At 40.3% G+C, this 27,158-nt stretch overlaps 2 protein-coding genes across 5 annotated transcripts in view; both read left to right on the top strand.

Annotated features, from left to right (window-relative positions):
- The first annotated feature begins 60 nt into the window (after nt 1–60).
- On the top strand, nt 61–11,132 carry CRYZ (crystallin zeta). 4 transcript variants are annotated; one of them, XM_058177378.1, is made up of 9 exons: nt 61–199; nt 3,536–3,652; nt 4,589–4,741; nt 6,364–6,527; nt 7,300–7,351; nt 8,861–9,010; nt 9,980–10,081; nt 10,163–10,258; nt 10,770–11,132. In XM_058177378.1, the coding sequence occupies exons 2-9, from the start codon at nt 3,542–3,544 to the stop codon at nt 10,932–10,934; spliced, it is 993 nt and encodes a 330-aa protein (XP_058033361.1). In that variant the 5' UTR covers nt 61–199; nt 3,536–3,541; the 3' UTR covers nt 10,935–11,132. The 4 variants fall into 4 exon arrangements, with proteins under 4 accessions (XP_058033361.1, XP_058033364.1, XP_058033362.1 ...); XM_058177379.1 differs by having other exon boundaries at nt 78–211; XM_058177381.1 differs by lacking the exon at nt 3,536–3,652 and having other exon boundaries at nt 62–199.
- Nucleotides 11,133–23,952: 12,820 nt separating this feature from the next.
- The window catches only part of ERICH3 (glutamate rich 3), an 80,467-nt gene continuing 77,261 nt past the window's right edge, over nt 23,953–27,158 (top strand). Inside the window, exon 1 of the mRNA XM_058176662.1 lies at nt 23,953–24,127. Within this exon, the coding sequence (XP_058032645.1) occupies nt 24,108–24,127 (20 nt within the window). The 5' untranslated portion in view covers nt 23,953–24,107. The remainder of the gene's footprint in view (nt 24,128–27,158) is intronic.

Here is a 27,158-nt window from a genome sequence, read left to right on the forward strand (position 1 = left end):
GCCATCTTAGCCGTACGGCGTCTCGCTTGGGGCAAACTTATTTCTCCAAGCCCCGAACCCTCGGAAGTAAACACCCTATGACCCCTTCTGATCAGATAAAGAGCATATATTCCTTTCGGACTTCACCGTCCCTCTGTATTTTCTCAGAAGCAAAGATCTCACGGAAGCTTCTCGGCTTGCCGAAGGACACCAGGCTACGGTGAGTCGAGAGGTACAAAATTATAACCTCGGTTTGCGGCACGATTCGACTGTGATTGCAGGTCTGATGTTCCCTAGATTTGTACCCCCATTTGTCTGACTGAGCACCTACTTATTCCTGTTTCTCCCCGGGCCAATCTTTGAAATGGGTCGGGCTGAGAGATATCTCTATGGCTGAGGGTGAAATAGAATCCGGGTGTTCCTGGTGCCATTCCAACACCCTTAAACCTAGCGTTTTGCATCCTTGCAGCTTTAAGATATATGGACTTCAACTCCCAGAATTCTACAGTCAGCGTGGCCAGCTATAGAATTCTGGGGGTTGAAGTCCAAGCATCTTAAAGTTGCTAAGGAAGGAAAAACACTAGTCTTAACCCTACATCACTCTGACTTCTTCAGCAGGCTGCCCTGGGTTGGAGGGAGAAGTCAGCAAAACACTGAAAAAAGCCAACATCAGCCTAATTTTGTTACTGTACCCCAGAAAAGTATCTGGAGATAACTATGAAGTCACTAGAAGCTGAAATGAAGGGTGGCTTCAGTCCTTGTCCCCCATCATGCAGGGGATGATAAGCTCCTGTTAGACAAGCAAAGGCTGGACCAGGTGGCTGTTTAGTATACTTGGGAAACCAGGGTAGTTGGGTTTTTGGTTTTTTAGTTTAGATTGTTGTATCAGTTGAGCTGACTGGAGCTGCAGTCCTGCAAACATCAGCAGACCACCTGTCCTTGGCCAAAGGGCAGTCATTCATATTGTGTAATAGCAATGAGTGTGAGGTTTTGTGGTAGACATTCCAGAGCGATAAACTGCAGGGGGAAATGTTCATATCAGAACTAAGTCTTATTTTGTTCTTGGGTTATAACGGGATTGAAATATAACCCCTTTTTTAAAATTGGATTTTCAGACCACCCAATTACAGAAAGATTCTAGGCAGCTCTCAGTCTTTAAAAAAAACAAAAACACCAACCTAGTTTAAAAGAAGCATGACCGCCTGAACAAAACTCCAGAAATGACATCCAGAAAAATTGAAGTTTTTAATTTGGTTCTTTAAGTAAGAAGAAATGTCCACTGAATGGTACCACAGCTAAATTCTGACTTAAAAAAGAACTGCTAGATCTGTCATGAAGAAAAGCAGGTGCCCATTGTATGGCAGCAGAGAGATGTCAAAACTAAATCTTTGCTGCCATCATGTGGGCATCCCGATTTCTAGTAAGTATGGATTTGGTAGCCCTAGAAAAGAGAATAGGGATAGGGATAAAGTTCCTGAAATCTTATTTTGGAATAGGTTCCATTACAACAATTTTTGGACAAATGCTCATACAGTACAATAGTCAAATAATTAAAAAACAGTTTCCTAGCATTGAAAGCTTGTGCTAGCCAATATAGGTGTGATCTCTTCCAAACAGATTCCTGTGCAATCCTTAGTGTTTGTTGATTTGAGAGTTCTGTAGAACTCTCAAGAGTTCTTCTAGTCCAGCTAACTTCATGGCAGTTCAAATAGTTCAGAGATAAAGAAGGACAGCACAGAAATTCAGAGAGGCTGATGACCAATATGTTACATGCTTAGAGTTTTGAGTAATTACTGTCCTTGCAAATCATTTTCCATCCATGTTTCCTTTTCATGTCAGAAGAGCAAAGATTCTATGAATTATCAACAGTATTATATCATTTAAGTCATTCATTATATTATAAAACTTTCTTTTGAAATAAACATTTTTATTCTTGTGCATTTATTTTACAAAAAAAATAGTATCAAAAATTTGTTGATTGTGTCAGAAATGGCAAAAAAAATGTAACTTGCTTTGATTAAATGTACTGAATAATTTTTTAGTGGCAAAATTCTTTTTTTTCTAAGGGCGTAATAGGCAACTCCTCTTGTTTTATTAACCAATGATGCTAGGAATGATTAGTGGAAAAAGAAGAAGGGACACGCAAAAAACACGCTGACCTGATAACATCAAAACTGATACAAAGATGAATATCCAACAACTGAAAGAAGCTGTGTTTGATAGGGTAGCATAGAGAGCACTTATGTTGGCAAGAGTCGGCACATGACAAAATGGTTAAAACAACAATTGATCATGTGAACATATTGTTACCAATACTGGCTCTGGCCATTGGATTCAGCTTCTCTCCGAAATATACATTTTTGACAACTCTACAGATATGTGGCAATATATTATCAGCCTGTCTATACATTTTCATATAGTTTGGTTTCACAGGCAAAAGGATGGGTTTTGTTACTTGCAAAAGGATGTACATTTGGCATGAGAAATGACACCATGTAGACTCAACCAAGAAACCTTGAGCTTTTTCATTTGTATAGCTGAAATGATGCAACAAAATATGAGCCAAGTGAATTCAATTTGCAACATTCAGTTTGTGCAAATCAGGATTTTCTACACTTGGTACTCTAAGGAGTAAATCTCAATCTGCAGCCATACAATCTCAAGAAAAGGTAAGGCTGCTTTAATGTGTTTTACACGTGTATGAGGTTCATACTCTCATGAACCTCAAATCAGTTTTTAGAGATTGAATCTAAAACACTGCAGGGCCCTATGTTACTATTTATGTCTTCATTTACCAAGCACTGTTTGCTGTTTGCCTAAAGAGGAAGAACTAGTTCTGTAAAAGAACATTTGGATGGAATTTGAGCAGAACTCAGCATACTGTATAGTAATCATGCTATGTTGTGACAAGTATTATTAGACTGCAGGTATGCCTTTGTTTTCTTTTGGACCCCAAAGCGGGGGAAAAGGTGCCAACTCTTTGCATATCAAATCAAAGACTCTGATGTCCTGATTTGAATGTTTGTTGGCTTTGCCTTCCCTGAGATTTTATTGGCACCAGAATCTTTGAATCTGTGCTGTATTTTGAGTCTACCCTTCCAGGAGGTCAGAAGCTCAAGGTAACACATGTTGTATTCCCCTTCTGGTTATTTTCATGATTCTGTAAAGCAGGTCAGACTGTGTAGTAATCTCCTTGGGAGTTTCATGGTTCAGTAGAGACTCACCAGTCGTAATCTAGGACTCTGTTCCTTTGCAAAATCCTGTTAACTTTGCAATGCAGTAAATCATTCAGAATATATGATGAATGATGCCAGTTCAAAGTGATATATTTGTTTATACATATTTTGCTATGTTTGATTCAAGATTTCTTCACATTGTGGTTGGAATTTTATCCTTTTAAAGATAAAAATCAGATGGGAGATATAAAATAGAACAGGAAGAAATAGAGAACCACTGGTTTACATTTCAGGTGAAGAGCAAGTGATTTGATTCTCTTTGAAGTGAAAAAGGCAGCAGATATTCAGACACTGTAGTTTTTATATCTGTGCATTTTCAGGTTGTCATGACAACAGGAAGAAATATGATGAGAGCCATAAAAGTGTTTGAATTTGGTGGACCTGAAGTGCTCAAACTGCAGCTAGATACGTTAGTGCCAGTTCCAAAAGAAAACCAGGTAAAATAAAGAATATGCAATCAATTTGGTCGCTTTTGCTACTGCTGCTACTACTAATGCTGCTCTTAAACATGAGGTCCTGCTCAGATAATGCAAAATGAGCTTGAATAAAACTTGATACCAATAATTTCATTTCAGAAAACAAAATGGTGAAAACAATTGCAGTTGCACCTTAATTGGAATCCAGCATTTGTATTTGGATAATTGAAAATGACATCAACCCTGGAAGTGAACCTGAATTCTCTTATGCAAACAAACAGGGCTGCATTTTCCTTTGTTTTGTTTTTAGTTCTTCTCCTAACTGTTAAAAATACTGCACACCTCTTGGGTGTTTTGTAACTCTTAACCTTTTCTTTTGGGACTCCTACAGATGTTCAGGTACTACGTGCTGCTTCTCCTGCATATGTAATTTGGGAATTGGATGCGACTGCTGTATTTCACCTATCATAAATATATATTTACTTATACAACTCACCATTCTAAATGTTTTCCTTTTACCAAGTTGTGTCATTTTTTTTCATTTTGGGGGAGAATATGGATGAAATAAAGATCACTTTGTTTGAAAAAAAAAGAAAGAAAAAAGAAAACGACATCAACAATCTGAAACATATTCTTGCACCTACTCCATCAACAGTTGTGGTGGATACTATGTGGATTCACAATCAATAAGACAGCAAGGAAATAGGCTGATTAATGATTTTGCCAGGGTGGGTGGACTGTAGGAGAGAGGATATTTCTCCAAGTCATCTTGTTCATGACTGACAATCCATGTGGATGCTGAAGGTCATGATTTAATGCTTCAGGTGGGAGCCAAATCAAGGATGACTGCAAATTTATCTCTGATCTGAGAAACCTGAGATTGTAAGGTTACTCGCTTAAAAAAGTATCCCCCTCCCTTTTGAACTAAGTTGTGAGATGTATTTTTTTCTCCTTCAGGTTCTCATCAAAGTTCATGCATGTGGGATTAACCCAGTAGAAACCTATATTCGTTCTGGAGCTTATAAAATGAAACCACCTTTACCATATACACCAGGTACAGATGTAGCTGGAGTGGTAGAAGAAGTTGGAGAACATGTGACTGCTTTCAAGGTACTGAGTTGCTAGTTGCTCATTTCCTTTCTCTTAATTTTTAGGCCTGGGGAAATAAATTCTTTATTATTATTATTATTATAAATTTTATCAAATTCTAACAATTGAACAATTTACATTCAGCTCTTGCTCCTGACTGTGACCATTTACATATCATCCCATTAGTGTTCCCCTATACTTTATATAATTTTACTAAATTATATTGCTAATTCTAATTTGAATTTCTAATTCTTACTAATTCTGCTATCTGTTATTTTTCCTTTTTTCCTAATTTCAGCCCAATTATACCATTTCTCCCATATTACATAAAAATCCGAATCCACCGTCCTTTCAATTCAAGTGTCATTTTGTCCATCTCGGCGCAATCCTATTTTTTTCTAATTATTAACTCATCAGAGGGTGTATTTGAGCTTCTCCAACATTGCACAAATGCCAATCTTGCCGCCATTGTCATATGAAAAATGATACATGCTGTTGTTTTTTCATATTTTGTTTTCATCATTCCTAAAAGAAAAAGCTCTGGTGTGTATTCTATCTGGATGCCAGTTACTTCCTGTATCCAACTATGTACTTTCATCCAGTATTTTTTTGTTTTGGAGCATGACCACCATGTATGAAAGAAGGTACCTTGTTTTTGTCCACATTTCCAACAATTGGGGTTTAAATTTGCATATATTTTTGCCAATCTAGAAGGTGGGAAATAAATTCTTATTTGGGCTTTCTAGCTTTGATACAGCTTCCATCCCTCATTGGATCCCACTTTTGTCATTTTGCTGACAATGTTTATAGTAATTTGAACATTATAATAAAAAATTAACACAAAAAATTAAAAATACAATAACAAAAAGAAAATAGGAAGTGCAGAGAAGAAAAATAGATCGAGAAGTAAAAAAAAAATAAAAATAAAAATAATAATATATGGAAAGGAAAAGAAATACATAAAGAAATGACTTCCCCTTTCGTCACAAACAGTTTTATTAACTTATCACCTTCTTTCAAAATACAACAAATCTCTCCTTCCCATATCTCATTCTTATCATTAAACACATCCTTAAAGCCTTGTTGTTGAGTTTTGGTCAGCAAAAGTCCATTAAGAGTTATCGGAGATAACAACAGATCTGTTTTAACTTGGATTAAATAAACTAACTTTTTAATTCTTCCCTTTAACAATCTTGATCTCTAAATCTGGATGGCAGGAAAGTCTCCAAATAGTGTCCTAGAACTTTACTCCCCACCTCCTTTTTTTTCTTTGTCCTTTCTTACAAAATTCTTCAAAAGTTTAACCAGTGTCTAAATCCAACACAGAAAAGTTATCTAGGCCATTCTTTTGATTTGTTTAAAATCCTTTTTAATTTGTCCAGAGTGGAATTATGTAGAGCCGGCTCTTTACTCCACTGGGTCATCAGCTCTGATTTTAGAAGAGCTCTGGTTTCAGTTCATCATTTCTTTCCCACTAGTTATTTTGCTGATATTTTAGGCCATTTTGTTCACCTCATGCTTCTCTTCTAACGATATTTTGTTCAGATTTTATTCTTTCTTTTTTGTACAGACTTTGCAAAAAAAGCAGAGACAAACCCCCAAAACCTTTGATCAATCTATCTGCATTTGTTTGCTCCTGTTAGAAAGGTGACCGGGTTTTTACCCTTGGCACTATTTCTGGCGGCTATGCTGAATACACGGTTGCATCCGTTGACACCATTTTCCCTTTGTCTGATAAACTGGACTTCAAGCAAGGTGCCGCCATTGGAATTCCATACTTTACTGCATTCCGAGCCCTCTTTCAAAAGTAAGGTGCCACTTCTCTTTTTCAACTCTTAAGTTAACCCTCCCCTTTTCTGACTTTCCAAATGTACTCCTGTTAAATTGCCCTGAATTCAAATTGTAAGTATTTAATGACTTGATGTGCTTTTTCCTCTATGAGCCATAAAAAGAAATCTTCACAGAGATTGCTGGAGGCATTCATTCAATATCATTTTGTCAGTAGTGCTACAAGCAAGCATGTCTCTGGCTGTTGGTTCATTGTATGACAAGAATCTACACTGGCATTATACAAGTGATTAGATAAGTAGATACACAGACACACACATACACAAGGGGCACGTATTTTATAAATCTACACATTTTATAATAGACTTTAGCATTTTCCACATGAGTGCCCTTCAAAGGGGATGGACTATATCATCTTCCATTTACAATTACGTGATGAAAAAGTTAACTTTGGGACCGTTATGTGCATTTATGACTTTGTAGGTCTATAAAGCGAAGGAAAAGTGAAGTAGGATCATAAGCACATTCACAATTGTGAATAACCGCTTTGCTTAATAGCCGAGTTGTCGGTCCCACTTGCTGTTGGTAAATGAGGAATTTATTGCCACAAAGGATTGTTTAATTAAAAATATCTGGAACTGATCCCAATTTGATTATCAAGAGTCCACTAAACATAATTTTCAATGGATAATATTTTTTCCCGCTGGCTATGTAAACACTAGATTTGGGGACTGAATAATGTGAAACTGTCGCATTGTGTTGTTCAAAATATTTATTATGTTTTTTTTCAGAGGTTCTGCCAAAGCAGGAAAAACTGTGCTAGTCCATGGAGCAAGTGGAGGAGTAAGTGTTTCTGTTTTTATTGCTATATGCCACCCAGAATTGCACTTTTGTGAACTGGTGGCCATTTAAAGAAAGAAAGAAATATGGCTAGGCTAGGTTTGAGACCTGAGCACTGTGCTCAGTCTCATGCTCACCTAGCAGTTTGAAAGCATGCAAATGTGAGTAGATACGGGTCGTCCTTGAATTGCAACAGTCTGGTTAGTGACCACTCAAAGCTACAACCGCATTGACAAAGTGACTTACAACCTTTTTTCACACTTACGACCATTGCAGTGTCCCCATGGTGCTTGACGACTGACTCGCATTCAGATGCTTGACAGCTGACTCACATTTATGACAGTTGCAGTGTTCCGGGGTCACTGCAACCTTGTGACAAGCAAAGTCTAGATTCACTTAACAACTGTGTTACTAATTTAGGAACTGCAGTGATTCACTTAACAAATGTGTCAAGAAAATCATAAAGTGAGGCACAACTCACTTAACAAATTTCTCACTTAGCAACATATACTTTGATCTCAGTTGTGGTCATGAGTTAAGGACTACCTGTATATAAGTACCACTTTGGTGGGAAGGTAACAGCATTCCATGCACGTCAAGAGAATAGCCAGGTTGGCCCCATGACCATATCTGTGGACAATGTTGTTGGCTCCCTGGCCTAAGAAATGGAGATGAGCACTGCCCTCTAGAGTTGGACACAACTGGACAGGGAAAATCTTAATCTTTACTCCTAGTGCATTTCACATCCAGTACACGAAATATTTATCCTGTAGTACCCCCATAATGGATTACGGGTTGCAACAAAGAGGTCTTCTGGTAGCAACTTTCTAAGCATTAAAAAAGGCCCACGACACTTGGAAATGTGTTGCTTGAAAATGTGTCTCCCTTAATTGAAAAGTTATGGGGTTTCTGCATTGCTTAGAGCAATGGTTCCCAACCTGTTCTCTTCCCCACACTCCTAGGAGATGTTTGATTAATGGTAGCACTCCCTATAAAAGTAATTGTGATTTGCGACTTGTCACTAAAGACAGAAGACACTCTTTGTCACAACCCCTGAAATTCCATCGTAAACCCTCTGGGGGTACAGGTACCCCAAATTGAGGACCCTTGGCTTTGAATAATACTGTAAAAGGGTAACTTAAAGTTGATACCTTGGAAATTTGAACAGGGAATGGTTGCACTCTAGTGGTAATTGAGCGGATAGATTTTACACGCTAACTGGAAAAGTATAATCGTATACCCTGATGGTTGAGTTAATTATTCATTTGCCTGCTTTTGTTTCAGGGATGATGTTTGAACTATTGTTAAGAGAAAGAGTAGATTGTCTCATGCAGAAAGTATCAAATAAGGGTGAGCTATGAACACACTGTACACTATAACAACTGTAGTAATAGTTAAGGGGTTAATGCTGTGTTGTTGACTTCATTCAGTATGACAATTGTCATGATAATATGCTGGAAACTTTACTACTCCTCATCACCATCTTTGCTGTTTTCCCTCTCTGTTTCTTAGGTTGGAATAGCAGCATGCCAATTAGCAAGAGCTTATGGTTTGACAGTTTGGGGCACAGCTGGGACAGAGAAAGGAATGAACCTAGTTTTGAAAAATGGCGCTTGCAGAGTATTTAATCACAGGAAGAGTGATTACTTGGCTGAGATTAAGGTGAATTGAGAGTGCTCTCTGGTATCCTACCTGTAACCTTTCAAAGTAAGTTCCACTTTAGTTTTAGGGGAGTCTGCTTCTAGGTAAGCCAGTTTAGATTGCAGTCCGACTCTGCTTTCCGTGTGTTGTTGAATTATGTGGAGTTTACTTTTTTAATTTATCTATTCATTTATTTTATATTCCACCTTTTTTATGTAAATAACTTAAGTGACGAACATGCCCAATCTGCCTTCCTTCTCCTATTTTCCCCACAACAACCCTGTGAGGTGGGATGGGCTGAGAGCAAGAGTGATTCAATTATAATTACATTGAATTAAGATTACAGTTACAATTGTAAACTTAGAGGTATACATTCATTTCATTTCTCCTCTTTTGAATAAATATACGTTTTCTTCGGATTGTTGGTGGAAACATATTAGGGATGCTAACTTTCCTTCATTCTTTGATATCTGTTCGTTCATTTTTAGTTGAGGCCATTCCCTACTTTTAGCAGCAAGGGTGGAACAGTTTTTTGGATTCTTTTTAGGAAAAAGTTAACATTGCCATAAAAATAAAGATTTGGGAGGTGAGAAACCATCATCCTCTTAGACTTATTGTTGGATGGTAGAAGGAATGAACCAAAGAGGGCAATTACCTGAGCAATGCAAGAAGAAAGATGTGAATTATAATGTCCATTTGTGTCTGTTTGAAACTGGAGCTTAACATCCCCATTTGTTCGTTTTCTCTTGAGTTCCTTCCTACATCTGATACCCTGTTTAAAATGTGTTTAACCCTCTCTTAGCATAGGGATAAATGCAATAATACCTTATATATTTTGATTTTTAAAAGTAGGTTGTAGAAAATAACAATTCCAAGAGAGGGACATTATTGGACCAAGGACTCCACAAAAGGACAGTAATAATTTAGGAGTGAACTAAATCTGCCAATCTTTCATGATTTCACTGTGCAGCTGATTAATTTGTTTTGTAGAAAATCTCTGGTGCCAAAGGCATAGATGTGATAATAGAGATGCTAGCCAATGTCAACCTTGCAAATGACTTGCAACTGCTGTCAAAAGGAGGAAGAGTGATGGTGAGCAAGCGATTCTACTTTTCATTAGTGGCTTTACCATAAAGCGTTCTGTTTTATAATTTTCATTTCTCTCTGTGGTAGATTGTTGGAAGTCGTGGCCCAATTGAGATAAATCCCAGGGATACAATGGGAACCGAATCAAGCATCATAGGAATTACTTTATTTTCTGCCTCTAAGGTAAAAACTAAAATGATGTGACGTGATAATAGGTTATGCTGAGCTATTTATCTTTTTGGTTACACAATCTCAGATGATTGGCTCCATATGGAGAATTCTGGAAGTTTCTTTAACCTCCAAGTTTCTGTTCTGTTGTGTCATTCCTTTTGCCCAGTGTTTCCCAACCTTGGTCACTTGAGGATATGTGGACTTCAACTCCCAGAATCCCCCAGACAGCCTAACTGAGGAATTCTGGGACCTGAAGTACACATATCTTCAAATGCCCAAGAAAAGGGAACACTGATTTAGCCACATAGTGTGAACATTTCCATTTGGAGTAAAACTTTACATTTACTTCCTGTCCTGTTCAGGAACCTGGGACTGGCTAGTGTAGGGAATGGGTAGATGCTGGTTTCTTTAAGGCTTCATTTCATTTCACACATGCTGACATTTCCATCAGTGTCAAATCATAAAGGTCAGCATATCTGAAATGACCTTTTTAAATGCTTGATTTTAAATATTCTCTGTTTAGGAAGAGATGCACGAATGTGCAATGGCAATTCTCGCAGGGACTGAAGCTGGATGGCTGAAACCAGCAGTGGGCCCTGAATACCCACTGGAGAAAGCGGCAGAGGCTCATAAAGACATAATCAACAGCCAAGGGGCTTTGGGGAAGATGGTGCTTCTTTCATGTTAATTCATTTTGTTAAGTTCTTCTACAGTAATCATATAAATGTGAATTTCAATCTTTATGCAATACATTTGAAATATACAAAATATGATGCAGAAGTAAAATGTAACACATACAACTTAGTTGGTAAGAATTTGCACAACAAATTTAAATGTTTGTATCAGATTTCACATGATTAAATGATTTATATTTGCCCTTCGGAAAGTCTTTATGGATCCTTGTAATTTGGGCCATATTTCTGATTTACAGATCATAGAACCCTGTTCACCCAGAAACAAACAAGCAGCAAAGATAGCGCTAATAAATGATTTGTTTTATTATGTTACAAAATGGCATTCATTAGTTGCAGTCTCTGTTAGGATACTGTATGTCTAGCAGTAATGACAACAAAATTCCAGATCATCCAGTTTCTGATTTTTAATGCAAGCTGGAGAGGTGTGGATTGAATACTGCCCTATAGTGCTTTACAGTCCTCTCTAAATGGTTTACAGAGTCATCATATTGCCCCCAACAATCTGGGTCCTCATTTTAGTGATCTCAGAAGGATGGAAAGCTGTCAACCTTGAATTTTTCAGGATCGAATTCCATGCATTGGGGCAGAGTTAGCTTGCAATTCTGCATTGTAACCATTGCACCACACAGATATAATACAAAAGTAGTAGTTTGACACTAGGAGCCACAGCTAGTCTTAGGCTTGTGTGTTATATGTATTTCTGTACAGCTGTAAAGAGCTCAGAATTATACTACTTGGCATATTATCGTTATATAGCTTAAATACGTCAACTTCAAGACATAATTTATTGAATGCCATTCTGGAATACTGAAAATTAGTAAATAATATATGGTGCCAAGTAATGCTTTGTGTAATTCATACTTTCTTAAATTTGGCTTAGAAATACATTTTAACTCTATGATCATTGATCTGATTCCAACTAAATCGGGTGAAATGCTACCGATTCGCTCCAGTTCGGGTGATCTGTAGTGATAAAAACTACTGGTTCGAGCGAATCGGTAGTAAAAAAAAGCTACCGGTTTGGGTGAACCAGTAGTTTAAAAAGCTACCGGTTCAGGTGAACTAGTAGTTAGTTACCGGTTTGGGCGAACTGGTAGTTTAAAAAATGCTACTGGTTCGTCCGAACTGGTATTTCTGACGATCAGCTGTGCAGCGGGGTTTAGCTTTGCTAGAAAGCAGGAAATCCTGCTTTCTAGCAAAGCTAAATCGTGTGGCACAGCTGATCCACCCCCCTCGGTCTTCTACTTACCTTCCTAAGCCTCCTTTTGGTGCGTACTGTGCATGTGTGCCTGCACAGCACACGCCAAAAGGAGACTTGGGAAGGTAAGTAGAACAGTGGGGGGGATCAGCTGTGCAGCGCAGTTTAGCTTTGCTAGAAAGCAGGAAATCCTGCTTTCTAGCAAAGCTAAATCACACGCCACAGCTGATCCTCCCCCTTGCTTCTACTTAACTTACCTCCTTTTGGCATATACTGTGCATGCGCACATATGCAGAACACACATTTAGTGCGCACTGCACATACACATGCAGCACACGTTTGGCACGCAGTGCGCATGCACAGCCAGCAAACTGATAGCAAACTGGTTCGGACTTCACCACTGAATTAAATGCTATCTGACATATACATCTGAATTGCTTGCTTCTCCTGAATGTATTACAAATATGGAATCCTGCGCTGAAGAATAATCTTTCTTGGAGTGGGTAAAACTTACAGGTTACTGATATAACCTGTGATGTTTTCAGTTCAAAGCATAACTGAAGGTGAGCACTTAGGTGTGAACGCCAGGTAGTAACTATTTGACACTATGATGGAAGCCACTGGCACTGGCTGAATAGAACCTAAATTCTGTAAATATTGGGCTTGTGGACACAATAATTCCTGAGAAATTCCATCTTTGACTTTGGGTGGGGTGTAGGGTCACAATTTCGGGGTTATAAAATTAAAGCTGCTGCTTGATGACAGAGCTCTAGCTAGGAGGCCTTTGCACAGCTACATCTTGTGTGCCAGTTGTGACTATCCTGGACTAGGAGGCCCTGCACACATCACTCATGCTATAGCTACCTTCTGTTTGAATAACTACAACATTCTTCATGGAGCTGCCCTTGAAGCGTAGCAGTTACACAATGTAGCGGTAAGAGGTAGTCCCTATGTATTTGGGTGACCCCATTGCATTGGGAACTACATTGATCTCCATTTAACTTCTGAGTATGATTCAAGGAACCGGTTGTCCCTTTAAAGCTCTAAGGAGCTCTGGATGTAGTAATCTAAGGACCTTTCTTCTATATTGGATCTGTGTTTTTTATTATTATTATTATTATTATTATTATTATTATTATTATTATTATTATTATTATTATTATTATTATTATTATTATTTATTACATTTGTATACCGCCCTTCTCCCGAAGGACTCAGGGCGGTTCACAGCCAATAAAAACACAGTACATACAATACAAATTTAAAAAAACGATCTAAAAAACTGATTCAATAATGGCCTAAAAATTTAAATACAATTTAAAACCCCGTTTAAAACCCTAATTAAAACCCTAAAATTAAAACTATGTTCAAGTTAGTCCTGCACGTCGAAACAACAGCATCTTCAGCTTGTGGCGAAAAGTCTGGAGGTCGGGGAGTTGACGAAGCCCCGGAGGCAGCTCATTCCAGAGGGCGGGAGCCCCCACAGAGAAGGCCCTCCCCCTGGAGGTCACCAGCCGACATTGTTTGGCTGACGGTATCCGGAGGAGGCCCTCTCTGTGAGAGCGCACTGGTCGGTGTGAGGCTATTGGTGGCAGTAGGCGGTCCTGTAAATACCCGGGTCCTAAGTCATGGAGCGCTTTGAAGGTGATAACAAGCACCTTGAATTGGACCCGGAAGATCACTGGGAGCCAGTGCAGACTGCGTAGGAGAGGTGTCACACGGGAGCCACGAGGTGCTCCCTCTATCACCCGCGCAGCCGCATTCTGGACCAGTTGAAGCCTCCAGGTCCCCTTCAAGGGGAGCCCCATGTAGAGAGCATTGCAGTAGTCCAGGCGGGATGTAACAAGGGCATGGGTGACTGTGCATAAGGAAGCCTGATCCAGAAAGGAGCGCAACTGGTGTATCAGGCGAACCTGATAAAAAGCCCCCCTGGCGACGGCCGTCATATGTTCTTCTAAAGACAGCCATGCATCCAGGAGGATGCCCAGATTGCGCGCCCTTTCCGTGGGAGCTAATGAGTCGCCCCCAACGGTCAGCGATGGAACTAGCTGACTGTATCGGGCTGCCGGCATCCACAGCCACTCAGTCTTGGTGGGATTGAGTCTGAGTCTGTTTCTCCCCATCCAGATCCGTATGGCTTTCAGGCACTGGAACATCACTTCAACAGCCTCGTTGGGGTGGTTACGGGTGGAAATATACAGCTGAGTGTCATCAGCGTATAGATGACAACTCACCCCAAAACCACGGATGATCTCACCCAGCGGCTTCATGTAGATGTTGAACAGAAGAGGCGAGAGAACCAACCCTTGCGGCACCCCACATAAGAGGCGCCTCGGGGCCGATCTCTGCTCTCCTGTCAACACCATCTGCGACCGGTCGGAGAGGTAGGAGGAGAACCACCGATGAACGGTGCCTCCCACTCCAAGTCCCCCGAGCCAGCGCAGCAGGATACCATGGTCGATGGTATCAAAAGCCACAGAGAGATCTAATAGGACCAGGACAGAGGAACAACCTCTGTCCCGAGCCCTCCAGAGATCATCAACCAACGCGACCAAGGCTGTTTCCGTGCTGTATCCAGGCCGGAAACCGGACTGGAACGGATCAAGATAGATGGTTTCATCCAGGTACTGGGGCAACTGACGTGCAACCACCCTCTCAACAACCTTCGCCACAAAACGAAGATTGGAGACAGGACGGTAATTTCCTAAAATAGCTGGATCCAGGGAGGGCTTCTTGAGGAGGGGCCGCACCACCGCCTTTTTCAAGGCGGTAGGGAAAACACCCTCCATCAAAGAAGTGTTCACAATTCCCTGGAGCCAGCCTTGTGTCACCTCCCGGGTGGCCAGTACCAACTAGGAGGGACATGGGTCCAATAAACATGTGGTCGCATTTAGTCCCCCCAGTATCCTGTCCACATCCTCAGGAGCCATAGAATCAAACTCGTCCCAGATAGTAACCCCAAGACCTGCCTCTCCCACCCCGCCCAGATCTACCTAATCAATGTCCAACCCTTCCCGAATCTGAGCGATTTTATCAAACAGATACTGCCCAAACTCCTCAGCTCGACCCTGTAAGGGATCATCCACCGCTCCCTGTTGAAGAAGTGAGCGGGTCACCCTAAACAGGGCGGCTGGGCGGTTATCTGCTGATGCAATGAGAGTGGAAAAATATTCCCATTTCGCCACCCTCATTGCCACTAGATAGGTCCGAATATAGGACCTAACTAGTGTCCGGTCAGATTCGGAGCGGCTGGACCTCCAGATACTCTCTAGGTGACGTCTCCGGCGCTTCATCTCCCTCAATCCCTCAGAGTACCAAGGGGCTAAACGAGATCGGCACCGGGTCAGAGGCCGCAAAGGCATAACTCGGTCTAGAGCACCAGTCGCCGCCCGATCCCAGGCGGCAACTAGATCCCTAGCCGAGTCGTGGGCCAAATCCTCAGGGAATGGCCCAAGCTCTGTCTGGAACCTCTCAGGGTCCATCAGGTGCCTGGGACGGAACCAATGAGTCGGTTCCATCTCCCTGCGGCGGGAGTCGGCGGTTCGAAAGTCCAGCTGAAGGAGCAAATGATCTGACCATGACAAGGGTCTGATAACTAACTCCCCTAACTCCAGATCATTCAACCACTGGCCAGAGATGAAAATCAAGTCCAGAGTGTTTCCCCCGATGTGAGTGGGACCGTCAACTAACTGGGTCAGGTCCAAGGCCGTCATGGTGGCCATGAACTCCCGAGCTGACGTGGATGCCACCCCCGCCGATGGTAGATTGAAGTCTCCCATGACCATAAGTCTGGGGACTCCACCACCGTCCCGGCGATCACATCCAGCAGCTCGGGCAGGGCTTCTGTCACGCAGCAAGGAGCCAGGTACGTGATCAGTAAACCCACCTGCATCCCCCAGCCCCACTTCACAAGGAGGGACTCGCATCCGGCTATCTGTGGCACAGTGGTCTCCCTCGGTTCTAGACTCGTTGATAACAACCGCCACCCCCCCCCGCCCCTGCCCTCGCCTGATGGAATGCACGGAAACCTGGTGGGCACATTTCTAACAGGGGAACCCCCCTTCCATGCCCAACCAGGTCTCTGAAATGCCAATCAGGTCCGCGCCCCCCTCCTGTATAAGATCAGAGATGAGGGGGGCTTTGTGATCTTGTTTGTGTAACAAGATCAGGTAAGGTCAACTCTTCAAATCCCAACCCTGATGGGATCTCAAATCCATGCGTTTTGACTAACTGATCTCATTCTTTGGAAGCCCCACCTGATAGATAGCCAGTTTTGTTCCTGTTGGACTCCAAACTTGTGGAAGACTTACATGGTCCATCTTACATAGGAGGAGGAGGGCACGGTATAACTGAAGGTAGAGTTTGCAGATGTGTGGCATTTCTATGTTTCTTAGCTTGTCATTTTTTAAATATGTACTTGGGTCATTTTATTTTATCCTGATGTTATTAGCCATCCAGAGGCTCCAGGAATGAGCATTCTACAGGTAAGAAAGAAGTAAGTAAATAATTGTAAACAAGAAAAAGAAGAAAATTTATGTTCTGTTTCTCAGTAGATGGATAGTAGAAATTAAAAGCTGGGAGGCAATTAAAGCAATCTATTGAAAACATTGTAATTGGGTGTAATTGGGTGGAGACTAGAAGCAGGGGGGGGGGGGTTGGAATGAAATTCCTGTTCCCATTTTTTTTCTTTTATAAAGAGCCTTGGCTCTCTATAGTAAATACTGACATTCCAAATGAAATTGACTACATTCTAACAGAAAAAAGTCACATTTACTGATCATTTGCTGATCATTTACTTACAAAAATTATCCCAATATTGAAAAAGCCCATCAAAGCCCTTCACAAGTGCTGGGGTAGAGAATTTTGATGATGATCTAAAGCTGTCTTTCTTTTTTATTAACTTTATAAGAATTTTGAAAACAGAAAAAAATAACAAGAGTAGTATTTAGAGTGAAAAAAAGAAAGAAGAAAAGAGCAAAGGAAAAAGTGCAGAAGAAATCAAAGAAAAAAAGAAAAAAGATTCAAAAAGTGATTTGATTTTTTTTACAGTAGTTATAAGTATAAATATAAATCAATATCTTACTCTATGGCTATAGCATTGTTTACGTTTTTCCTATAATCTATTATTTCTATTCTAATCATCAAAACTATTATAACTTCATTTTTTTTTTAGGTCCCTGAAAACATTAATAAGGAATTTCCAACTGTCGTTAAATATAAACAGTCTCTTTACTCTGATTAAATCAGTCAATTTCGCCATCTCAGCAAGTTCTATTATCTTCACCATCCATTCCTCCATTGTAGACAAAGATCCAAAATTCTCCACGGTCTGGCAATCCCAGAGCATATGCTAAACCTTGGGAAAGGTTTGCTGTTTAGTCAAAAAGTTGTGTCCATTTTTGATCCATTTTGATCCATGGACCAAAGCATGCCAGGCCTCCCAGTCCTTACTGTCTTCCAGAGTTTGCCCAAATTCATGTTGTGTCGATGACACTATCTAGCCGTCTCATCCTGTGCCATACCTTTGCCCTTTTGCCTTCAATCTTTTCCAATGTCAGAGTCTTGTCCTCTCATTAGATGGCCGAAGTACTTCAACTTCAAATTTAGGCTAGGATAATAAGAATTACAAGAGTTTCCAACAATCTATTGTTGGAAAAGATTGAAGAAGAGGTCAAGATTGGCCCTTTGTTATAATTTGAATGTAAATATGCATATTATGTGTTTATAAGGAACTTCAACTTTAAGCATGATATAAGGTGGGGATAGGAAATCTTCAGTATTTTGGACTACAGTTGCCATAAATTTCACTCATTGGATTACTGAAATTCTAACCCAAAGCATTTGGAGAGAGAATTTTAAATGCATGTAATTTTTCAAATCATATTGGAGATCTTCTGCCTATTTTCTGTTGGTGAGGGCCTCTCACTGGTGTTGAAGTAATTATGAGAGCTTATTGACTTCCCACCAGAAGGTGTCATACGAGTATTATTTTAAACACATTTCTTTTCTATCACTTGATTCTGAAGGAGGAAAATAACTGTAACATCATTTACCAGAATATAATTTTACACCTTCTACTTGAGATGCGTGTGGGATTCTCACGGAAAATGGAAATTATTGGAGACCTTCCGTTTTAATAGGTTATGTTTTGTTTGCAAGATCTGTGACAAACTTCCTTCACAAAGAATGAACAAACCAGTCTGAAATTCAGTGAGCTGATATGAACTTTATGAAGGCAATAAACTGAAGCCAATGCTATAAACGTATTTGGAGGACATACAAGCTATTGGATTAATATAGTGTAGTAAAAGTGTCAAGGTCTGGAGGACCAATTTATGCTGGCATAAAAAAACCCAGCTTCATACTTTTCCATAAAGATAAAAGATAAATATCATGCTTTATTTGACAATCTGTGTTTTCTACAGCTAATTCTTTTCTTCATCACAAGAGCAAAATCTATAGAATAGATATAGAATAGAATAGAATAGAATAGAAGACTTTTATTAAAAAAATTGTTCTGATCAGATATTGGGGAAAGTTATTCTCAGGGATGCCATTTCTTTAACTATTAAGGGTTAACTATTGCCAAGTACACAAAATACAAAACCTATCTATTCTCAGTCCTCCAATATTCTTTCTTTGGCAATCAGTGTTGCTGAGCTAACATTCATAAGAGTCCAACCAGCATAATTGTGTTGTCGAGAAACAACATGCTTATAACAATGGCTGCTAGACCAGTTTCCCCTTCCTGCACTATAGACACATTGACCTTATAAATGTGATTTTCACTGCCATTTCTAGAACTGGTAAGATCCAGCTATATTACAGGAAGCCTGTTGGGGTTCCAAGTAACATATCCATAGCCCTTGAATTATGATCGGTTGCTTAGTAATCATTCAAAGCGATGACCGATCTGAAAAAGGGGACTTAGGACCTGGATAGGAAGTTCTGATGGTTGAGCTCCCTCTGCAATTATGATACTGAATTTTGTCCACTTTTTTATTTTATTTTATTTATTTATTTATTATTCGAATTTATATACCGCCCTATCTCCCAAAGGACTCAGGGCGGTTCACAGGCATATAAAACATCAATATCAATATACAAATTAAAATAATCCTTAAAAAACTTATTCTAGCGCCCGAATTATTAAAAATAGAAATATAAATATTAAATATAAATATTAAAATCAATTTAAAACCCCTCTAAATTTAAAAATCTAAGCCAGTCCTGCACAGATGAATAAATGTGTCTTGAGCTCGCGACGGAAGGTTCGAAGGTCAGGAAGTTGACGGAGTCCTGGGGGGAGTTCGTTCCAGAGGGTGGGAGCCCCCACAGAGAAGGCCCTTCCCCTGGGCGTCGCCAAACGACACTGCCTAGCTGACGGCACCCTGAGGAGTCCCTCTCTGTGAGAGCGCACGGGTCGGTGAGAGGTATCTGGTCGCAGTAGGCGGTCCCGTAGATAACCCGGCCCTATGCCATGGAGCGCTTTAAAGGTGGTCACCAAAACCTTGAAGCGCACCCGGAAGGCCACAGGTAGCCAGTGCAGCCTGCGCAGGATGGGTGTTATGCGGGAGCATAACATATTTATTTATTTGCATTTATAGCCCACCCTTCTCCGAAGACTCAGGGCGGCTTACACTATGTTAGCAATAGTCTTCATTCTATTTGTATATTTATATACAAAGTCAACTTATTGCCCCCAACAATCTGGGTCCTCATTTTACCTACCTTATAAAGGATGGAAGGCTGAGTCAACCTTGGGCCTGGTGGGACTGGAACCTGCAGTAATTGCAGGCAGCTGCTGTTAATAACAGACTGCATTAGCAATCTGAGCCACTGAGGCCCTGTTGACCTTACAACTGTTCACAGCATCCTGTAGTCACGCAACTACATTTTACAATGGTTTTGCTGAAAACCAGCACTTACTTCCATTTTTTCAGACAACGAACCGCAACCGTCACAAAGAAGGATGTAAAATTGGGTGGGTTGTGTGACTGACTCATACTACAACCGTCAAGAGATCCAATGGTAATGGGCAAACTCTGTTATGGTTGCATGTCAAGGACTAACTGTACTCCAGCCAGTTATTCTCCAGCCTCACTTATTCTCTTTCCTGATGATGTGCTATTTGATACATTTATATTCTACTTTTCCCCTGCCATTTGGGACAGCATCCCTGGCATCTTATCTAGGTATTAAAATATGATTTTTTAAATATATGTTAATCCCATTAAGGATATCTCAACGTGGAAAAGGGAAACGGGGCTATTGTGTGAATTCCATCTCTAAGGCTGCACAAGAAGTCCTTGGCTTTTGATCATAACGGAGCCCAAAATTTATGTTGCTAAGTGAGACAGTTGTTAAATGAGTTTTGCCCCATTTTGCAACCTTCCTTGCTACAATTGTTAAGTGAATCCCTGCAGTTGCTAAATCAGTAACGTCGTTAAATGAATCTGGCTTCACCATTGACTTTGCTTGTCAGAAGGTCACAAAAGGTGATCACATGATCCTGGGACAACTGCAACTGCCATAAACATGCCAGTTGCTAATTATCCGATTTTCATTCATGGGAAAGATGCAATGGTCCTAAAAAATGGTCACGAGTCACTTTTTTCAGTGCCACTGTAACTTTGAATGGTCACTAAATGAATTGTTAAGGACTAGCTGTACATCTCCCCATTCCAACTGTATAATTGTGAGTTAGAGAAGCTTTTCAATATAGATTTTAATGTTCAATAGGCTTCTCTGGCAATTGAAACCAAGTCTCTATGGCAGCTTTCGTCAATAAGATATCAAAACAAGCAGGCATTCCAGTGTTTGTGGATCAGACTGGAAATGCAGCTTGCTTAGTTACATAAAGGGCCGGCATATGATGAACTAGGAGCAGAGCTGAAATCTTGCTCCATTTCAAGTGTATCAGAGACTTTTGGGGTCTGTTTTTTAAAAATCAAATTTATGTAGCCTCACAGCTCACCAATGTGACAAATTGCAGTGTGTCCATTTTATGAACTATATTCCTAACTACATACTCCTTTGACCTGGGCCTCCAAGTAGGCATGTATTATGCCCTATCCAGTTCATCCCTGTCAAGATTTTACAACGGACATGACAGTAAACGTCCACTCTATATCCCATGTTAGGTAGCAGCTAGAATTGTCAGACTTGATCTTGCTAGAGGTCTTTTTTTTTATTGCAGTTAAGAAAGAAACTATAAGAGAAGATCTGCTTTTTGCTAAACAGAGGAATCAAAGCCTATAGAAAGCAGTCCTTTCTTGGTGACCACAGTTGTGACTGGCAACTCAACTGCTAAGCACTGTAGTTGCTAAATGGAAAAATCAGACGACTGCGATAGGTTTATGACAGGAGTGACAAACTCAATTTCATTGAGGGCCACATCAGGGTTGTGTTTGACCTCGAGGGGTGGGCGTGGCCAGCTCCATGGCACTCCTGTGATCAAATGCCATTTTTGCTAGTAGTTTGTTTTGCTAGCACTGCTGTGCGTGGCCCGCATGGGCTTCATTTTTGCTGGCAGAGCGCTGCAGTAGGCTGTTGCAGCCGAAAACGGAGCTCGGGATGGTAGTGCCAGATCTAAGCACCCCGTGAGCTGAATTCAGATCTAAGCACCCCATGGGCCTTGTGTTCGACACCCCTGGTTTATGACCTTACTTCCCCTTCAGTCATTAATTGGAATGAGACAGTCACTGGGTACCAATTGTGATTGTGACTTACAATTTTACTTCCACCTTCTCCATTAACTCTGCTGACAGAAGCTGAAAATCACACAAATGACAGTCATGACTAAGGGATGGTGCAGTAGCCGTAAATGTGAAGACTGGTCACAAAGTAAAATTAAATAAACAAAATACAAGTAGTCCTCAACTGACAACAGTTCATTTAGTGTCCGATGTTATAATAACACTGAAAAAAGTGATGTATGATGTATTACAGCATCCCTATGGTTAAGTGATCAAAATTCGGATGCTTGTTAACTAGCATGTGTGATGATTGCAGTGCCCCAGGGTCATGTGATCACATTTTGTGAACTTCTGACAAGCAAACTCAATGAGGAAGCCAGATTCACTGAACAACCGTGTTACTAACTTAACAATTGTAGTGATTCACTTAACAACTGTGGCAAGAAAGGTCAGAAAATGGGGCAATTTGGGGTTCAGTTGTGGTCGTATGTCTAGGATTAACTGTAATTGGGGGGGGGGGTTTCACCACTGTTTGAAGAATCACATCATGAGGCAGAGCAAACAAGGACTCCCTGTATATATGTGTCTGCTCAACTGAGTTATGTCAAGAGGTGGCGAATCCAAAAATCACTTGGTGAATTCCAGTGCTGAGATTGCACTTGAACCCGGATCCCTCTAATACAACAGTTAACTACTATGTCACACTAGAGAACTAACTAGAGACCTTCAAAAAGTCTATAAAAAAGGTTGATATCGTTCTTCAGTACCTGGCATTCATAGTACACAGTCTGTGTACATTTTGTGTAATTATCGGGAGTAACAATAGGTAGAGTTCTCATCATGAATTCACTTTTTTTAAACTCAATCAAAGCATGTAGCCAATGCTACATGTATATTAAACAATAGCCCCTTTTAAGTACCGTCTAGATGGAACCTCCAAATGCAAATCCCAGTTGTTTTCTTGAGATCACTATAGGACAAGTTTTTCTCCTACTTATGGAGGATTTGTTTTTACTGCTTTGTCGGGCTTATAGCTTAGGATTTCCTAGTGGTCTCCCATCCCAGTATTAATGGAACCCAACTCCATTTAATTTTTCAAAATTAGCCAGCGTATTCAGTGACAGGAAACAATTCCCTTTGTTCTCTCTTGATTCATCTGACACTTCTAGTTCTAGGACCATGAGCAGAAAGGAAAATCTCTAACCAGGGTGTGAAGATTCTATCCATCTCAACCATGTTCCTTTCTACAAATGCTTTTATTTTTTATTTTTTAAATAAGCTAAGTGGGTTCAGCGCTGAAACTTTACCTTGAAGGAGAAAATACTCAAGTTGGCTACAAGTTGTATTTTAAAAGCAGGGCAGGTGAAAGAATCGCCTTTTGCACAGCAGTCGGAATTAAGATGTGCTTGGGATTGTCTCTGGTCTGTTTACCGAATTTTAAATGCATGCAGCCTCTTTACTGAACCCTGTAGCTTTTGGGGTGGGGGTGTGTGTTGCAAATACCTTAGAGGCAGGCGCCTACCTCTGCGACCGTGGAAGCTGCACTTTGCGAGTGGTCACTTCCTCGCAGATTTCAGGGATCTGAGTTTAGAAGAGCCAAGCTCGTGATGACACGTCGGCCCTGATCCTTCCGTGGGGACCCTAAATAATTTCCATCTTCAGGGAGCGACCGGCCAGCCTTTACCTTAACCCCGTCAGGGACAATCCTAACAACCATCAGCATTCACGTTCGAGCATAGTACCTCTTACATATTTGCTCTAAGTCAAGTTGAAGCATTGCGCAAGGAGCAGTTCGCTTCTGCTTCTCCCTCTTCGTCTCTCTCTCTCTCTCTCTCCCCATATACTTGTCAGCGTCGAGTTACAGGAGCCCGGGGAACTGGCAACTGGCAGAAACGGGCAGCTCAGCTTCCCCTATCAGCGCGGAGAGCCCGCGCAGCCTCCCAATTCATTGGGTCAAGGGAGACCTTTGCGCCCACCTCCTTCAAAGCATCACCACGTGGTCCTCCCTTAGCAACGCGAAGACCTGCGTGGATGCAGGAGGCTGGAGGGTGGGTGGGTGGGGGCGAGGTGAGGTGCGGGTTCCCCTCCCTCCAGGGCATCAGTTTGGGTGCGGGCTCTGTCTGGCGCGGGGCGAGGCGAAGCAGCGCAGGTCTCCAGGCGCTGAGAATGAAAGTTCTCATTTAAAAAGCATCCAGCCTGTTAGCGCCCCAAAGCTGCCCTTTGGGTTTCCAGTGCATCCTCCTCACACCAAAAAGAGCTAATCTGTAAGCATGAATCATCCCCATTCTGGGTAAGTGAGAAACTTCCAAATACTTGGGTGAGGGTGGATGGGATGAGATCAAAATCATCTCTTTGGATTGCTGTCAGCCTATCTTGTCTAGGCTGAGCTGCTGGGTTATGAATTCATTTTCTGAAAAAAAGAAAGAAAAACCCATCTTTTTTCTGTCTGTGCCTCAGAGATCAGAAGCCTTTTCTCCCCAGTTACTGAAATGCCATTTCTTTGCAAAGGGAACAGGCTGTGGATGACACAGGTCACTTCAACAGCTTGAGTTGTAGGTTCCCCCCAGCCCCCCCAATTCCAGGTTAAGGAGATGCTGTTTAGCGTATGATGATGTTTGGGACAGCATAGGATTTCGACTAAGCTGAAGCTCATCCATCTTCTTCAAGCATGATGGAGTGGCAGGGAGCATGGAGAAATAATTTTAATTTGCAAAAATTGCATCTCAGAATGAAATGGTTACATTCTTTATTTTGGACAACCTGTTGGAATATAAATTTGGCAGCTCCTGCTAGTTCGTCAATGGAGTCTTTCAAGCAAGGAGAAGAAAAAATCTAATCTAAATCCCCTTGCTCTGATGAAGTTTTCGTTTGTTTAATGAACCATAGTAAACGTTTTTTTTTAAGAAAGTAGGTGAACAGCTCAAGAGCTGGTCCTATTGCAAAACTTGTCCTGTTTTAGTTAATACAATCCCTTCCATTTCTTACCTTTCTGAAGGGGAAAAACAAATAAAGTTAAATTAATACAAAACCTAAAGGCAGCCAACTTAAATTATTACAAGATTTATGCATTAGAAAGTTAATAATCTTGATGTTGAATGTTCACAGTAACACTGAAAGTTTTCTAATTAATTCTTGAGGGATTGCGAAATCAAATTTTAAAGAAATATGAAGCAACTTTAATACATTCACAACTGGTCAAGTGCTGATGGCTAGAAACTCTGAATTTCATCATGAAAAAAGTGTGTTTGTGTGTGTGTGTCCTAGCAGTTAAATCAAATATTCCACTGAAAAATAATAGCAAGATCCACATATTGCACTAAATCAAAATTGCATTTATTTAGATTTATCAATTCCTAGTTTTCAAATCATTTATATTGTAACACTAGATATGGATCAGTCATAAACTGTCATTCTCTTGCAGTGCATCAGTGCATGTATACACAAAGGGAGAGTAAAACATTTGTGTTTTTCATGAATGGAAAAAAATTAGCATTGGATCTGTCATTTTTCTGTACAAGTCTTTTTTTTTTAATTCAAAAAGTTTTACAAAAAAAAAATTCCCCCCCTTTCCCCCCAACCCCCCTCCCTTCACTAATACCCACCCCCCTCCCCCCTGACTTCCCGGAAGAAGCACAAGGTATAGTTAAAAATAAAACAAACATATGCTAAGAAAATTTTTCCCCAAAACTATTATACCAATTTTCCCTCTCTAGCTCTGACTTCCTCCTAACATAACCAAAATCCTTCAAAAAAAAAAAAAAAACAATTAACAGTAATAAAATATATAAATCAATAGAACAAATTAATCCTAAAATATTTAAAACCAGCTAACGCATAAAAATCCAATCCAATTCAGAGAATATCTCCCTTATAGCTTCTATAACCATATAATTTTTCCCCCAGGTCTTTCTTACATAAGATCTTTCAAGAATATTCTATTTAAAATTCAATACAACACATTATAAAATTTCAATACAGAAAATTATAATATCTATTCAACTTTAGTCCTTCCTCATCAAAATCCAGTATAAATCCAAATACCTAGTCTTTTATGATAGATATAAAACATATAATCAACCCATTTCTTTCAGATCTTCCTCACATATTGTCTTTCAGGGACACTAATATTTTTGTCTGTTAATATTTCAAAACAACCTTGTTTCAAGGATAATACTTTTGTCTCTTGCCATTTTTTTTGATACATTAATCTCTGTCTTTCCTTCATTACTCCTTTTGAAAAGTCAGTCACAATATTTCCTAGTAGTTCCTTATGTCCAAGAATCCACAAATTACTGCCATATATTCCATCAGTCCAGAAAGAGAACTCTTGGAAAGCATTAACCCTGTGAGTTTTTTCGGTTCGGGAGACAGCCTCCTGTAGCACAAATTCAGGCATTTCATCCAAACTATTTAAAGGAAACTTCTTTACATCAACTTGTTTATTCACGATCAAATCATCATATTTATCCACTTTTGTTTGTATCTCCTCCATTCCATTTTCCAAGTCCTGATTACACTGGTTAATTTCCTCCAAGCTCTCATCCAAAACGTCCCCATTTTTTATCAATTCGTATTTTTGAATAATTAAATACATTCTTTCTGTGTAATCCTGTATAAAGTCACGAATCCATTCTTCTGAAAGAACCTTCATGGCAAAGTTCTTGCTGAAAATCCCCTTATAAAATACTTAAACAACATAATATAATCCAACAATCCACAGTCCAACACAATAAGATAAAATCTCCATTCAGTTTCGATTTCGCAGCAAGGCTCCTTTCCTTTCCCTTTCCTTTATTGCTCTACTTTCAGTTGGTCTCAAACGTCATTTTAAACAGTTAAAGGAAGGGGGGGAAAATTTCTCTTTTTAAAGAAGGTGGAAGTCAGGAAATCAAAAATACTTGCAAATCAATAATTGTTCACTCATGCTTCTTCCGTCTGCTTATAGAAATCCACAAAAAGAAATCAATTGTTAGCAGAAGTGGACACCTTCCTCTTTTCCTGCTTTTGCAGGAGCGCGCTGAATACTGGAGATTAAAGGAGGATTCAATGGGATTCGACCTTTCGTGACTTTGCATAACAAAAACAAAGCCCCTAGGGGAATCTACCACTCTCCCCCCTGCTCTTTCTCTCTCTTTCAACCAGAGAGGGAAATTGAAGCCGGAAACAGCTGTTCGTTGCTGTTTTCACCGGCTTTTACCATATCCAGTGCGGAGTGCCATAAATTAGCACCCAGCGAGAAAGGTGGCGCCAAGTGGAAGTCTGTACAAGTCTTATCTCTTTCAAAGTGCAGCAGAGATCCGATTTTTAAAAAAATACTTCCT

Source organism: Ahaetulla prasina, chromosome 3 (genome assembly GCF_028640845.1).
Source record: "Ahaetulla prasina isolate Xishuangbanna chromosome 3, ASM2864084v1, whole genome shotgun sequence".
In the NCBI taxonomy this organism is placed as follows: domain Eukaryota; kingdom Metazoa; phylum Chordata; class Lepidosauria; order Squamata; family Colubridae; genus Ahaetulla; species Ahaetulla prasina.

What these genes read in the sequence shown, in the direction of transcription:
- CRYZ (XM_058177378.1), top strand. Translation starts at nt 3,542, where the DNA reads ATGACAACAGGAAGAAATATGATGAGAGCCATAAAAGTGTTTGAATTT. An exon ending in CAGTTCCAAAAGAAAACCAG is followed by an intron (nt 3,653 to 4,588) that starts GTAAAATAAAGA and finishes TTTCTCCTTCAG; the next exon opens with GTTCTCATCAAAGTTCATGC. An exon ending in ATTACTTGGCTGAGATTAAG is followed by an intron (nt 9,011 to 9,979) that starts GTGAATTGAGAG and finishes TTTGTTTTGTAG; the next exon opens with AAAATCTCTGGTGCCAAAGG.